Source organism: Arachis hypogaea, chromosome 12 (genome assembly GCF_003086295.3).
Source record: "Arachis hypogaea cultivar Tifrunner chromosome 12, arahy.Tifrunner.gnm2.J5K5, whole genome shotgun sequence".
NCBI lineage: Eukaryota > Viridiplantae > Streptophyta > Magnoliopsida > Fabales > Fabaceae > Arachis > Arachis hypogaea.
In genome coordinates, this window is record NC_092047.1 from 18,876,927 (window position 1) to 18,893,762 (window position 16,836).

At 43.9% G+C, this 16,836-nt stretch overlaps 1 protein-coding gene across 1 annotated transcript; it reads left to right on the forward strand.

Moving 5' to 3' along the window:
• The first annotated feature begins 4,605 nt into the window (after positions 1-4,605).
• LOC140176653 (secreted RxLR effector protein 78-like) lies at positions 4,606-5,293 on the forward strand. The gene is made up of 2 exons (XM_072208186.1): positions 4,606-4,609; positions 4,692-5,293. Exons 1-2 carry the CDS (start codon positions 4,606-4,608, stop codon positions 5,291-5,293), a joined length of 606 nt encoding a protein of 201 aa, XP_072064287.1.
• Positions 5,294-16,836: the final 11,543 nt, after the last annotated feature.

A 16,836-nucleotide genomic window follows, 5' to 3' on the forward strand; every position in this document is an offset into this window, starting at 1 on the left:
TAAATTTAATATATTGATGTTCTTAATAGTTTGATGCATTGATCTTCTGATGTTAAAAAATTTTGGTGTGGCAAATGGAGAGGACGAGCGAGAGAGGGAGAGAGAGGGAGAAACACTCAGTGGGTTAAATTTAGGGATTTATAGAAAAAAGGATCTTTGAGTTTGGAATCGGGAAGAGTATCAACGTTTGGAACACAATTCTTTCTCTGTTTTTGTCAATAATCTTCTGCAAGATATTTCAAAGAAAGAATTATTTTATTTGTTCTATTGGAAAGAACGAATCAACGACATCTATTTGGCGCGGAAGTTGAAAAATGGAAAGGTTCACATGTTTGCGTTTATTCGTTATACGACAAAAGGGGGGCAATAAAGGCCATAACTGAAATGCATCGTATGAGAATAAGGGAAAAAATTATCTACGTAGGTGAGGCTAAGTACAGAAGGGTTACGGGAGGAAAGAACACTGGGGTACCCAAGGGAGACATTGTAAGAACTGAGGTGGAGAGCAGGCAACCTCGAAGAGGCGAAAGTCCAATAAGAGTGGAAGAATCTAAGAAGGCTACGCCCGTCAAGGACCTCCAGGGGAATGGCTGGACGAAGAAGGTTGAAGTACCAGTAGCAAAGGAGAATTTTGATTGGCTGTTTAAGAGCTTAGTAGGAGGTACGACAAAAGCCATTGACTTCAAATCGTTATGGAGAGCTATCGTTAAAAACTTTTCCTCAGGTTGTTGAAATTAGGGAGCTTGGAGCGTACAGAGCCTTATTAGTGTTTGATACTATGAAGAATGCGGAGAAGGCATTTACCTTCAAAATGAATAGTTTCTTATAATTCTTTTACAGTGTGTGGAGATGGGAGGAATCTGAATGTAGTGAGACTAGAAGAGTTTAGTTAGAATGTTATGGAATGCCTTTACATGTCTGGTCAGTGAAAACATTCAATACGATAGGCGGTCTATGGGGGGAAGTAATCAAGTGTGATGAAGTGATGAAGTCTGCCTTATCTTTCAGTGTTGGCCGAGTGTTAATTGATACTTGTATTTTTTACGTAATTAAGGAATGGATTCATATCACGGTAGGCACCAGTGGCTTCGATGTTTTTGTTAAGGAAATGGGACGCGAAATATATGGAGATGAAAGCTTGTTGGAAGATGCAAGCGCTAAGTTAACATGTGAAAATTCTAGTTCACATGCCGGCGAAATGTTGTCGATCCTGAGCTAATCATGACACGAGCGCATGAGGGAGATGAAGATAAGGGTAGAATGGTAATAACAGACACTTTTTGAATGAATGCAATCAAGAGAATTTAAGTCCGATTCATGTGCAAGGGATAACGGCTCCATTCAAAATTAAAGGATTTAATGAGGAGGCTAATTGTGAGAGATTTGATAATTGTTTAGAGTGTGAATCGAAGAGAACTATTACAGAGGTGTGTTTTGATAAGGAAAGTGGGGCCAAAAATTTAGAAAGGAGGGTACAAGGTGGAAATGAGATGGGTTTGATTTTAAAAAGGAGGGAGGCCCAAAAATTTTGTAACCAAGCGGGTGATCTAATGGGCCACTTAACTGGTGGGCTGGTGCAAGCTTGTGGGCTAGAGGGGCTGTTGGTTGGAGCACAGTTGCAACAAGCATGTGCACAGGATTCTGGGCCGGGTCGGGAGCATACACGTGTATCCAGGTCGGGGCAGCAGCTCCTTTGTTTCAGCAACACAGCACAACGTGGGAAAGGCTGCGTAAGCTCTCCTTCAAGGATCAGTTAAGCCAACTAGGACGTGCAGTATGAGTGCGACTTGCGTCCCTTTGTGCTGAGGAGAGGGGTGGAGCGCTGGCCCAGCTGGGAAGCGAAGAATGACAACCAAGCTCCGGTACAGTACATCGTTGATGGAGAGAGCAGGGTGGCGCAGAATATGGTAGAGGTGTTTGATGACGAACCAGAAGTGGAGGGGTTCTTTGGTGAAGCAAGCGACCGGGCTAAACTTGGAGGTCAACACATGCTTTGCCGGGGCAAGGAGAGCAAGTTAGGAGAGGTAGGAGGTGAAGATAACGGTGTGGGTCATGACAACGTAAACGAACGGGTTATAGAGGACACTTGTTTCGAGACAGAAATTGAAGGGACAAAACCAAACTCTGATCAGAGGCTTACGCAGGAAGGACAGTCAACAGAGAATAAGGAAACGTGGAAGCTAGTAGTGGAGTCTGGTGCGTTTTTTATGACGATGAAGAAGATATGACAATTTTACAAAGTCAAAATGAAGCTATCGCAACAAAAAGAAGGATGGCAAAATAAAAGGAGAAAGCTAGGAGGAGCAAGCCCAAACAACATAACAAGGTGTGCAGAAATTCCTTTAAATGATTTATAGTTGTTGGAATATTAGAGGACTAGGAGGGAATGCAATGTTGAGTATGGTGAAAGGGTTGAAGAAAAAGTATAGGTTGAATATGCTAGGGCTGATTGAAACTAAGAAGGAGGTAGTGACTAAGTTTGATGTAGCACGTTTGTGGGGTTGTGAGACGGTGGATTGGGAATATGTGGAATTAGTTGGAGCCTCTGGCAGTTTATTGTTAATGTGGGATAATTTATTATTTGTACGGTTGAATTGCTATAAAGGGGATGGTTGGCTTTGTGTTGAAGGTTTGCTGACAAAAAATAATTTTAACTGTGCTTTTTGTTTGGTATATGGTGCACATGTGCGGAGTGAGAAACTGGTGATGTGAGAGTAGTTAAGCTATATGGTGGGTTTATGTTAGGTTCCGTTTTGCTTCATGAGAGACTTTAATGAGATACTACATCTGGAAGAAAGGAAAGGTGTTGTTAGTTTACCAGCATCTGCTGAGGATTTTAAGGAGTAGGTGCAAGATTTATAGCTCGTAGATTTACCGCTAGCTGATCAGAAATTCACATGGTTTTGAGGTCAATTTTGTAGCCACATTGGTAGGATTCTGGTTAGTTTGGAGTGGCTTGAGGAGTTTCCAGATACTCGTTTGAAAGGGGGTCTGAGAGGCTTATCAGATCATTGCCCGTTGATTCTAGAAGATACAAGACTTTGGGCAGGTCCAAGACCTTTTCGTAGTCTAGATTCCTGATTTATACATGAGGGATTTCTGAGGATGGTAAAGGATGAGTGGAGGAACTTGGGTGATGATCAGTTCACAAATAAGCTGAAGGCTTGGACAGTTCCGCTAAGGAGATGGCACAAGGACAATTTTGGGGACATAGACAATAGGATAAAGAAGTTTGAGGAAGAGATTAAGAAGATTTATGATACCATTAGTGCTGGTACTTATGACGGAACAATGAAGGCTAGACTGAAGGCTCTTGTGACTTGCTGTGCGAAGTGGTATGCTAGAAAGGAGATTCATTGGAAGCAGATGTCTCGATCTCAACATGCTAGAGATATGGACAAGAGCACTAGGTACTTCAATAATCTAGCGTCGGCTAGAAGGAGGAACAACAGAATTGATTCTTTAGTGATTAATGGAAGATTGGTGCGGAATCAGACCAGAATAAAGATTGCGATTACATGTTTTTATAAAGATCTATATCGGTAGGGATGTCAATGGGGTAGGACGGGGGCAGGGGATGCCTCCCTGCTCCCCATCCCCACCCCCATATTTGCTCTCCGTCCCCGTCCCCGTTCCCCGCCATAGGGGAATATTGCTCCCCATCCCCATTCCCCACAGGGCCCCATTTTCTGCGGGAACCACATTCCCCATTTATTTGATAGTTCTAACTAATTATTAATTTCAATATGAATAGAGTTGCAAGTATCCATCCTATACAAAAATACCAAGATTTTATACAAAAAGTCTAAACAACAAGATGATGACTTCTTTCAAAATGCGCAGTGGGGGGACCCAACGGCAAGCCAGAGGACAGAGCAGTGGATGAGGTGGGAGACGCGGCAACAGAGAGGATGGAAAGGGATGCCGCAAATAGAGAGCACGATGCAGTGAGGGTGATGGCACCGTGAGGTGTGACGATGCGGTGAGAAGGGAGAGTGGCGAGGGAATGGCTACAGAGAGATTGGATAACGTTAGGGATCTCTGAATTGAAGAAGGGTTATACAAATGAGGATTAGGAGTTTTGGGTTTCTATATATGTGAAATGACTAAAACACATATATGGGAAATAAACTATTAAGGACAATTCAATAAATTTATGAATTTCGGGAATTAGCGGGGATGGGGTGGGGATCCTCGCTCGGGTCCCCGCACCTGCCTCGGGAGAATTTTATCCCCCGTCCCCATCTCCGCGGAAAAAATTCTCCACAGTCAGATCCCTATTCGGGACAGTCCCGGCAGAGATCCCCACGTCTTGGGGAGTTTTGCCATCCCTATGTATCGGCAGAACCATGCTCCTATTATTGGGATCCGTGATGGATTGGTAAAACAGATTGATGACGAAGAGGAAGCAGTGCTAGAGGAAATGCCATCATTGGAGGAGATATGAGAGGCAGTTTGGGATTGTGAGTCTAGTAAAACACCAGGTAGTGATGGTTATAATATGAACTTTATAAAGAAATGTTGGGATGCGATTGGCCAGGAATTTACTATAGCTGTGTTGGGATTTTTTAAAAGTGTGAAGCTACCAACAGAGGCTAATGTAACATGGGTGGCGCTAGCTCCAAAATTTGTGGAGGGCCAAGGAATTCAAAGACCTAAGACCGATTAGTGTGGTTGGTTGTGTTTATAAGGTGATATCCAAAGTGTTGGTAAGAAGAATGCGCTTAGTGATGCCACATTTAGTGGGGGGAGACTCATTGCTCTCATTGCTTGTGAGACGGTCCAATGGCTGAAGCTGCGAAGGAAGCAGGCGGCAATTGTCAAACTAGACTTTCAGAAAGCATACGACAGGGTGAGATGGAGCTTTGTGGATATAGTGCTACAGAAGATGGACTTTGGTCTTAGATGGAGGACATGGGTGAAGGAATGTGTGACCACAGCATCTATGTCGGTGTTGATTAATGGGTCACCATCTAAGCCGTTCAAGATGGAGAGAGGACTCAAACAAGGAGATCCCCTCTCTCCTTTTCTGTTTGTTCTTGTCGTTGACATTTTGCACAAGATGGTGGGTGAGGTGGTAAGGAATGGACGTATTTCTCCACTACGGGTGGGACGGGACAACATAGAGTTGTTGCATCTCCAATTCACAGATGACACGATCTTATTTTTCCCTCAAGAAACAGAGACAGTGTTGAATTATAAGAGACTTATGCATTGTCTTGAGTTGATGTCTGGCCTGAGTATTAACTTTGATAAGTCAAGCTTGATTTCAGTCAAATGTGAGAAGCAATAGATAACGAATATGTGTGGTTTGTTGGGATGTACCGAAGCTGCGTTACCCGTCAGGTACTTGGGGATTTCTCTAGGTGAAAATCCTCGGCTGGTGAAGACCTAGAAACCAATCATAGACAAGGTGGAAGATAAGCTGAGCTTATAGAAAGCTAAATTTCTCAACAAAGCTGGTAAGTTGGTTCTCATCAAATCTGTTCTTAATAGCCTACCGATTTACTACTTAAGCTTGTATAAAATGCCAAAAGTGGTTGCAGAAAAGATAATTGGGCTACAGAGAAGGTTTTTGTGGAGTAAAGAAGATGGGAATAATGGTATACCACTTGTGAAATGGGAGGTGGTTCAAGCTCCAAAGAAGCTAGGTGGTTTGGGGGTAGGTGATGCATTACTCAGAAATGCATCGCTTCTGTTCAAGCGATGGTGGCGCTTCTCAAAGGAGGACTACCCGTTGTGGAAAAAGGTTGTATGTTCTTGTAATCATTTGAACCCAACTTTAATGTTGTCAAAACCTTCTTTACCGTCAAGAGGGGGCCCATGGAAAGATATTTGCCAGCTTAATATGAAGGATCAACAGGTGAGAGATATGATGATTAGTGGTTTGTCTATGGAGGTGGGAAATGGCAGACATATTCATTTTTGGGAGGATGGTTGGTGATGCATGAGCATATCTCCTATCTTTTCCTAGTGAATTTGCATTTGAATTTGTAAGTTTAATCAAGATTTAAATACTTTTTAGTCACTTTGAATGCTACTTTGAGTTGTATGTAATTCTGTTTATTTCAGGTAGCATTCGGATGGATTTAACAGAGTTTTGTAGAAAAAGAGAAGAAAGTGAATGATGCTGTCAACCATGACCTCCTTGCACTTTAACGGACATAACTTGAGCTACAGAGGCCCAATTAACGTGATTTTAGTGGCATTGAAAAGCTAACTTCTAGAGCTTTCCAACGATATATAATAGTATACACTTCTTTTATAGCATACTTGGCCATACTGGCGCCTAACTTGGCTTTTTCCAAGTTAGGCGCCTGTTCATACCCTGGGTCGAGCTGTCCGAACCGGGATGTTCAGTAATAAAGCGACCGACCTCCTTAGGTCAAGCGGACCAACTTCTTTACGAAGAACTCGGCCAAACCGATAGGAAAGTCCAAAAAAGGGCCCTATTCAAGGAATACGACCCAAATCCAAAAGGTCGTTCAGGCCTACAGAGAAGGGCGGTTCCGTTGAAGATGCGCTGACCTCAACCCAAAAGATAAAGATAAGATAAGATAACTAACTTATCTTATCCAAAGGTCACATCTCACCATTATAAATACACTGGAGCACCCAGGTATAACTCATACTCTGATTCTACACAATAAACCTGTTTAATACCCATGCTAACTTAAGCATCGGAGTCTCTTGCAGGTACCCCCCACCCTCCGGTGGCCAAGGATCAGCAGTGCAGCAAGTCCAACAAGTCGGACACAACAGCTCCAGCCGCCACCAGCCAGCCGGACACGTCATCTCCGACCAGTACAAAAGATCTCATCCGAGATCGACCTCCAGTTTCAGGTAACCCTCGGAACATTGGCGCCGTTGCCAGGGAACCTGAAAGTCATCCCAAAACCATGGCGGACGGCCATGACAACGACCACGACTCAGATATGGAGAATAGAACACCGCACAAGAACGCAGACACTACGCTAAAGGATACTCCGGAATCCAACGGGGACAAAAACTCACCAAATCCGGGAGCCATGGAAGCACTTCAAGATCGCTTAAAGCAACTTGAGAAAGAAACCCAGCAACAACGGGAGATCGGAAAGGACCTACAAAGAGAAGTACGGCGACGTCGAGAACTAGAAGAAAAACTACAGCAATTAGAAGCCGACCTCAAATCAAAAGCTCCTCGGACCACTCCTGAGGAAAATTCACGCAAAGAACAGGAATCATTCACCAGGGAAATCATGAAGACCAAAATCCCAAAAGATTTCAAGCTCCCGGATATGGTTTTGTATGATGGCACTACAGATCCCAACCATCATCTCAGCAATTTCAGAAGCAGAATGTACCTTACCGATGCCTCAGATGCCGTTCGCTGCAAAGCTTTTCCAACAACTCTCACGAAAATGGCGATCAGATGGTTCAACAACTTACCTCCGAAGTCCATCTCAAACTTCGACGACCTGGCCAAAAAGTTCCTGGCCAGATTTTCCATCCAAAAAGATAAGGCCAAGCACGCACCCAGCTTACTAGGGATCAAGCAAGGAGATCGGGAGAGCCTCCGCAACTACATGGAAAGATTCAACAAAACATGCATGGACATACAAAGTTTACCAACAGAGGCCGCCATCATGGGGCTTATCAATGGCTTACGAGAGGGACCTTTCAGCCAATCTATATAAAAAAAGTATCCTACCTCCTTAGACGAAGTCTAGGAGCGAGCAGAAAAATACATCAACATGGAAGAGAACGCTCGGCTGGGAGAAATCTCAAAATCTGGGGCCTCCTACCGAGACAAAGACAAGGACCCCAAAAGGAAAGAATATCGATAGGGTGAGAAAATAAAAAAATACCACAACTACACTCCTCTCAAAGCATCCCTAGTCGACGTATACAAAGAAGTCTGCCATACAGAAAAAATTCCCCCAGCGCGGCCACTCAAAGGCAAAAGGGGAGGAGGAAACCGGAAGGAATATTGTGAATACCATCGAATTCGAGGGCACTCTACCAACGAGTGCTTCGATTTGAAAAATATCATAGAAAAATTGGTAAGAGAAGGAAAATTAGATCGATTTCTGGCCACCCGGGATGATGACCAAAGAAAAAGACGGAGAGACGAAGATGATGGACGAGCTGAACGGTCACTTCGGACACCAGAAAGACACGTCCACATGATACACGACGGGTTCGCAGGAGGTGGGATCTCCAAATCGTTCCGAAAGAGATATCTCAAAGAAGTATATCATGTTGAGGGAAAGGAGGAAGCACCCGACATCCCGGCGATAACATTTACTAAAGAGGACGCATCCGGCATCATCTCGAGACACGACGATCCCATGGTCATCACTATTATACTGGCAAACGCCAACCTACACCACACACTAGTAGACCAAGGGAGTTCTGCCGACATCTTATTCAAAACAGCCTTCGACAAGCTTGGTTTAGACAAAAAGGAACTTAAAGCATACCCGAACAATTTGTTTGGACTAGGAGACACTCCGATACAACCGCTGGGATATGTATCGCTACACACTACCTTTGGAAAAGGGAACCAATCTAGGACCCTCAAAATAGACTACATTGTGGTCGACGTAAGTTCAGCCTACAATGCTCTCATAGGTCGGACAACACTCAATCAACTCGGCGCAATAGTCTCAACCCCGCATCTATGCATGAAATTCCCAACTACAGAGGGGATAGCCACGATAAAAGCAGATCAAAAGATGGCACGTCGCTGTTATAACAAGAGCTTAAACCTCAAAGGCAGAGGAGAAGAGTTTCATACAATTGAGCTTGGCGGAGCTCAGCATCGAGAAGAACTCCGTCCGCACCCAAAAGGTGAGGTAGAGAAGGTTCAGATTGGAGACACCTCGAACAAAATGACTAATATCGGCACGGTCCTAAGAGGAGACTCAAAAGAATTACTGATACAATTCTTACGAGATAATGTCGACCTCTTCGCATGGAAAGCCGCAGACATGCCAGGCATAGACCCTAAGCTAATGTGCCACAAGTTGGCGGTCTATCCAGGATCTCGGCCGGTGCAGCAGAAGTGAAGAAAACTCGGACCAGAACGATCCCAAGCTGTGGAAGAACAAGTACAAATGTTACTGGAGGCATGATTCATAAGAGAAGTCAAGTACCCACTATGGCTAGCCAACGTTGTCTTGGTGAAAAAATCAAACGGGAAGTGGCGCATGTGTACCGATTACACCGATCTCAACAAAGCCTGCCCAAAAGATCCATACCCACTCCCAAATATTGACGCTCTGGTAGATGCTTCTTTCGGATATAGATACCTCTCGTTTATGGACGCCTATTCGGGATACAACCAAATCCCCATGTATCCACCAGATCAAGAAAAGACCTCGTTCTTAACACCAAAGGCGAACTACTGCTACATCGTGATGCCTTTCGGTCTCAAGAACGCGGGAGCTACTTATCAAAGGCTAATGAATAAAGTCTTCTCAGATCACATCGGAAAAATCATGGAAGTCTATGTGGACGACATGTTGATAAAAACACAAAGCGAAGATACATTATTGTCCGACCTGGCTCAAGTTTTTGACACTATAAGGAAGCATAACATGCGACTCAACCCCGCAAAATGCACCTTCGCAGTTGAAGCAGGCAAATTCTTGGGTTTCATGCTCACACAAAGGGGAATTGAAGCAAATCCAGACAAATGTCAAGCTATACTCAACATGAAGAGCCCAACCTGTGTCAAAGAAGTACAACAACTCAACGGGAGATTGGCCGCCCTATCCCGATTCTTAGCAGGAGCTGCGATAAGATCTCTCCTCTTCTATGCTACTTTAAGAAAGGGAAAACAGTTCGAATGGACGACAGAATGTGAGCAAGCTTTCCGAGACTTCAAGGAGTTCTTAGGACGGCCACCTATCCTATCTCGACCACGAGAAGGAGAACCACTCATATTATATCTCACAGTAGGAAGCCGGGCGATAGCCTCAGCACTAGTCAGAGAAGACGAAAATGGGCAACAACCTGTCTACTTCATTAGCAAAGCACTACAGGGATCCGAGCTGAACTACCAGAAAATAGAAAAATTTGCCTATACTCTAATCCTAACATCTCGACGACTCCGCCCGTACTTCCAGGCTCACACCATTAAGGTTAGAACTAACCAGCCTATAAAAGGAATATTGCAGAAAACAGATTTAGCAGGCAGAATTCTACAATGGACAGTCGAGTTGTCAGAATCGACCTCCAATATGAAGCTCGGACGGCCATCAAATCACAGTATCTGGCCGACTTCATCGCAGAATTCACAGATACCCTGGAAACTCCCACAGAATGGAATCTCTACGTGGACGGTTCCTCAAATAAAACTGGAAGCGGCACAGGCGTGATAATAGAAAGCAACAAAGGAACCCAAGTTGAGCTCTCCCTCAAGTTCGGGTTCCCGGCCTCCAATAACCAAGCAGAATATGAAGCATTATTAGCTGGTTTGAAGCTGGCTAAAGAGGTCGGAGCTCAAAAACTCAACATTTACAGCGATTCACAAGTGATCACATCACAAATAACAGGGAGCTACCAAGCCAAAGACCCCACCATGAAAAAATATTTGGATAAAACCAAGGAACTACTCGGACAAATCGGGGAATATAAGATCTGCCACATACCCCGTGAACAAAATGCCCGAGCTGATGCACTCTCAAAACTAGCCAGTACCAAACCAGGGGGCAACAATAGAAGCATCATCCAGGAAATGTTGCAAAACCCGTCAATCTCGGAAGAGGAAAAAGTCCTGGCCATAACAAGTCAGGACCAAGGATGGATGACCCCCATAATCAACTACCTCAAAGAAGGAACACTCCCCGCAGAGGAAAAGGAGGCAAAGAAGTTAAAAAGGGAGGCACAGTACTACACCATCATAAACAACATCCTGTACAAAAGAGGAATCTCAATACCTTTACTAAAATGCGTGCCGACCTCCAACACAAGGGAAGTGCTAGAAGAAATACACGGCGGCATTTGTGGCAATCATCTCGGAGCACGAGCTCTCGCCAAAAAAGTACTCCGGGCGGGATTTTATTGGCCAACTCTACAGAAAGAAGCCACAGAATTTGTAAAGACATGTCCACCATGTCAAAAACATGCCAACTTTCACATCGCCTCACCAGAAGAGCTCATCAGCGTGACCTCGCCTTAGCCGTTTGCAAAATGGGGACTCGATCTTCTCGGCCCCTTCCCACAGGGATCAGGACAAGTTAAATTTCTCATAGTGGGAGTAGATTACTTTACAAAGTGGATCGAGGCAGAGCCCCTAGCCAATGCCACCGCTCAAAGAAGCCGGAAATTCTTATATCGAAACATTGTCACAAGGTTCGGGGTTCCATATTCAATAACCACAGACAATGGCACCCAATTCATAGATGCAGGCTTCAGAAAACTAGTAGCCGACTTGAATATAAAGCACCAGTACACCTCCGTCGAACATCCATAAGCCAATGGGCAGGCCGAAGCTGCTAACAAAGTCATATTGGCCGGATTAAAACGGAGATTACAAGATGCAAAGAGCCTGGGCAGAAGAGCTCCCACAGGTCCTGTGGGCATATCGAACAACGCCACATTCCACCACGAAGGAATCCCCCTTCTGATTAGCATACGAAATAGAGGCGATGATTCCAATAGAGATTGAGGAAGGGTCGCCCAGAATAGTTCACTACAATGAGGAAGCAAACTTCCAACTTCAGAGAGAAGAGCTCGACTTGTTACCCGAAATCCAAGAAAGAGCTCGGATCAGGGAAGAAGCTCTAAAACGCCGAATGGCTTCCAGATATAATCAAAAGGTAGTGCCAAGAAGTTTCATAGAAAATGATCTCATCCTAATCCGAAATGATATCGGAACAACTCTACCAGGAGAGGGAAAGCTGGCAGCAAACTGGAAAGGACCCTACCGAGTTGTAAAAGTACTTGGAAAGGGCTATTACAGACTGTCTGAACTCGACGGACGAGAGCTTCCCAGGTCATGGCACGCCTGCAACCTCAGAAGGTAATACAGTTAGAAAAGATAAAAGATCTCATCATTGGATGCACTCTTTTTCCTGAAAAGGTTTTTTAACGAGGCACCAAGTTGAGACTCAGACAATCCCATATGTATATATTTGCACTTTTCCTTTAAATAAAATATATTTTAGATACTCTACAAAGATTTCAAGACGCATTAATCTGAAACATTCATCGTCCGATTATAAAGCAACAGATCGGCAGAAAGTGAAAAACAATTTCACTGCACGATCACGATAAAGACAACCGTCCGATAAAGGTAAAAACGCGATTCACCCAAAGGAAGATCTAGAGATGACAACCACTTTCTACAAATCGGCAAAGATGAACACAAAATAATGTAAGAAGTTATCGAAAGTGATCTAAAAAAGAACCTGACGAGGTCTTACGGATTGCTAAAATAATAACTTAAAGACTGGCCGACGTTGAGAAGTCGGACCAAGTCAACTCAAGTTATAAGTAAACCCTGGAAAGAGGTCTGGCCAACCCTATTAAAGAGGATTACTTTAACTTAGAAGGGCTCGACATGACAAAGTCAGCCCAAAATGAGAAGTTATCAAAGTAGTCCCTGAAAGAGATCTGACATGGATCCAAGAAAGAGGACTACAAATAACTTAAAGGAGACCGATATAACCAAGTCGGACTCCCACAACTAAAAAGTTATAAAAGTAATCCCTGAAAGAGATCTGACAAAGATCCAAGAAAGAGGATTACAAAAATAACTTAAAGGAGACCGATATAATGAAGTCGGACTCCTACTACTGGAAAGTTATCAAAGTAGTCCCTGAAAGAGATCTGACAAGGATCCAAGAAAGAGGACTACAAATAACTTAAAGGAGACCGATATAATGAAGTCGGACTCCTACTACTGGAAAGTTATCAAAGTAGTCCCTGAAAGAGATCTGACAAGGATCCCTGAAAAAGATCTGACAAGGATCCAAGAAAGAGGACTACAAATAACTTAAAGGAGACCGATATAATGAAGTCGGACTCCTACTACTGGAAAGTTATCAAAGTAGTCCCTGAAAGAGATCTGACAAGGATCCAAGAAAGAGGACTACAAATAACTTAAAGGAGACCGATATAATGAAGTTGGACTCCTACTACTGGAAAGTTATCAAAGTAGTCCCTAAAAGAGATCTGACAAGGATCCAAGAAAGAGGACTACAAATAACTTAAAGGAGACCGATATAATGAAGTCGGACTCCTACTACTGGAAAGTTATCAAAGTAGTCCCTAAAAGAGATCTGACAAGGATCCAAGAAAGAGGACTACAAATAACTTAAAGGAGACCGATATAATGAAGTCGGACTCCTACTACTAAAAAAGTTATGAAAGTAATCCCGGGAAGATATCCGACAAAGATCCAGGAAAGGGATTACAAAAATAACTTAGAAAAGGACTGCGAAAACAACTCGGAGGACTAACTTGAAGAAATCGGTTACAAATCGTGGGAAATACAAGCCGGAGCGAGAACGAACCAAAAATCAAGTTAGACCTACCTAGTCACAACCACAAAGGATTCAAGATACAAAGTACAAAGCAATCCAAAAGAGATACCAAGTCAAGCACAAAAAGCGCGATATCATCCACAAGGTTATAAAAGTCTCGGAGGCCACCAAAACCTATCTCAAAAAAGCTAAAGCATGCTACCATTTGTTTTTCATAAAAAACAAAAGTTGCTAGGCAAGCAACGGAAAAGTGTCAGCAATTAACAAAACATAAAGAGTTTAAAAAAGCCCACAAGCCGGGCCAACTACATATCCAGAATAAAGTTAAAACTAAGGGTCAGAAGATTTTTTAGCAGCATCAGGCTGAGGAGACGGAGGTCGAGTCTGGAGAGGAACGGCATCTACAGTACCGTCATCCCGGTTCAAGATCTGGCAGTCGGGGTCAGAAGCGGGAGGACCAACCTCGGCAGGGATAGCAGAAGTCGACACCTTGGTAGAGGCCACAGGGGGAGGATCGACATCATCCTCATCCTCGTCATCAGGGACAACCTTGCCATCCCTGACAACGTTCTCCAAGCTAAAGAGGGTCAGGTCGGCCTCGGGAGCAATAACCCGAACTTGTTCCCTCAGGTTCTCATAGGCAGCAGTTACACTGCCAACAAGATGACCTTGGAGTTCGGAATAATTAGCCCGGGCATTCTCCAACTCTTCTCTCAGACGCAACACCTCCCGGTAAGACGTCAAATAACTGTCCTTATGCCGCATAGCCGTGTCCTCGGCCAGTCTCAGAGAACCAGCCAGAGAAGTAGAACTAGCCTTTTCATTCTCCAAGTCTTTCTCCAACTTGGCCACCCTTACTTCAAGCTCCTCCTTCAAGTCCTTCATCCGATCAAACTCCTGTTTGGCCTCCTCCATAAAAGCTTTAGTAGCATAGAGAGGAAGACTTTGAGCAGTTCGATATAGGGCCGCCCCCATGTGTGCCAACTTGATACCACTCCGGGTGATATAATCAAAATGATGAAGAAGCGACACGTCGTCCATAGGAAGAACACCATAAGGGCCGATTTGTTGATCTACAAACTCAACCGCATCAAAGTCAGGAGCATCAAGGTTGAAAGGCTCAGTTGTTCTTTGCTTTTTACTAGGAGGGGCACCGGAAGCTGCAACAGAAGATTGTGGAGGATCGACCAGACGGACCCGGGGAGTAGGAATTGCTTTCCTCGGCCCGGCAGAACTCGATATAGGAGGTTTAACTGGAGGCTGAGAAGATCCCTCTCCGGCCGCCTTGGCCGAGATGTTTAAAGCAGCGGTCACCTTCTTCGCCTTCTTATAGGCTCTCATAGAATCATTATTCTTCGACATCTCTGAAAAACACAAAAATCAAAGACAAGTTACAACACAGGAGAAACAAAACTCGGGAGCAAGTATAAAAACAAATCAGACAGTACCCAAAGTAGCCCGAACCAAAGATGGATCACTCAAAAATCTCTTCGTGTCCAGATGGGATGGCTTCCCCCACAAATCTTCAAGAAAAACTACAAAGGCCCGCTCAACCTCACTAAGCATTTCCCATGTGTAACGTGGCACTCTTACATTCTTTTGCCACTCCAGAGGAAAAGCAGGCTCATCATTTTCATCAAGAAAAAAGGGGCAAACCCCTCAATGGCACGGACTCGGAAGAAATAGTTTTTAAAACCTTTAAACGACTCATCATACATGGCAAAAACTTTATGCCCCTGGGCCGACCTGAAAGAAACCCAGGAAGCTTTCTTTCTGGAGGAACCTCCAGGTTTGGCCGAGACAAAAAGATAAAGGAAAAGAGTTTCAGAAGGTGTTATGTCCAACTCCTGACACAGAAGTTGAAATATTTTGATAAAACCCCAGGAGTTCGGATGAAGCTGGGACGGAGCAATATTGCAGGACCACAACAAGTCAGTTTCAAAAGCAGTAAAAGGGAAAGTAACATTTAATTGGCTGAAGAAGTATTCATAAGCATAGAAAGAGGGACGCTCCCCCTCGACGGAAGTCGGAAAACAAACTCTCTCATCGGAATCAGGAACAACAAGCTCATAATCACTCTCGCGGGCACTGTTATCACAAATCCTATGGCGCTTCCTCAGCTCTGTGCAAAATTCAGCATCCACAATAGAAACACACAACAAAACAAGGGAGTCCAGCCAATCGGACATCCCCTCGGGAACTCTGGAAGACATCTCTACAATGTTATTGCGAGAAGACATGAGGCCAACTAATCCTACAAGTAAGAAAAGAAGATGGGATTACTAAAAACATCTTGGACAAGGGAGAAAACAACTTAATACGATGCAGGTGAACACACAGAAAAGGAAAACCCCAAGACTCAAACCAAAATCTTGGGGCATCCTTTGGAGGCAGTAACAAAGCAAGGTTTCCAGGAAAATCTACAGCTCTCACCCCAGCATCTTTCAAACAAGAAAAAGACTTCAAACAAGCAAGCATTTCCAGAAGCATAAGTCATCACAGTCAACCAAGCAAGAAGCATTCCCAAAACATCAAAACACGCCAAATGGAAATCATCAAAGGTACGAACTTTTGAGAAATCAGACAAAAAGCAATCAAGCAAAGCAAGGAACGGATGCAGAGTTTCTATCAGATAGTAAAAAATCAGAAGCAACAAACAAAAACCGTATAAAGCCTCGACGGAAATGCCAGAGGAACACACAAAAGAAAGCCAAGAAAAACGCATTTACAGCGACAAACAGATGCAAAATCACGAAAAGGTCCAAACTTTCAAAACATGCAAAAGCAAAAGCTTCACCAAAAAACTAAAGATGAAGCCATGAAAGAAGCAAGAAAGTTAGTACCAACCTGAAAAGGCAGCAGACTTCAGGGAAGGTGAAGAGGGACGGCGAAATCTGGAAAAGACACGAGCAAAAGAAAACGTCGCTAGGCTGAAACGCGAAACTACGAACTCCAGGCAGAGGCTTCAGAAAAATCAAACAAACGCCGCAACACATAGAAAAGTTGAAAGCGAGAGAATGAAGGGAAAAATGCAAAGAAGTTACGAAAAAGGGCGAAAGAAGAGAAACCGTTTCTGGGTTTTCAAAATCAAAATAAAGAGCCAAAAGGAAACGGGGCAATTAATGCTAAAATTAAAAGGCATTAAACCCTCGCACGTTCCCAAAGCGCCGATATAAAAGCACGCGCTTATAGAGGAAAACGTTCTACATTCAAAAGCTTCTACAAAAGAATCGACAAAATGCTTGAGATCGGCTTCACTAAAGAAAGACCGAAGTCGAGAACTCGACCTCAAAAAGAAGACCGAGCTCAAGCAGGGGCACTGTTCATATCCTGGGTCGAGCTGTCCGAACCGGGATGTTCA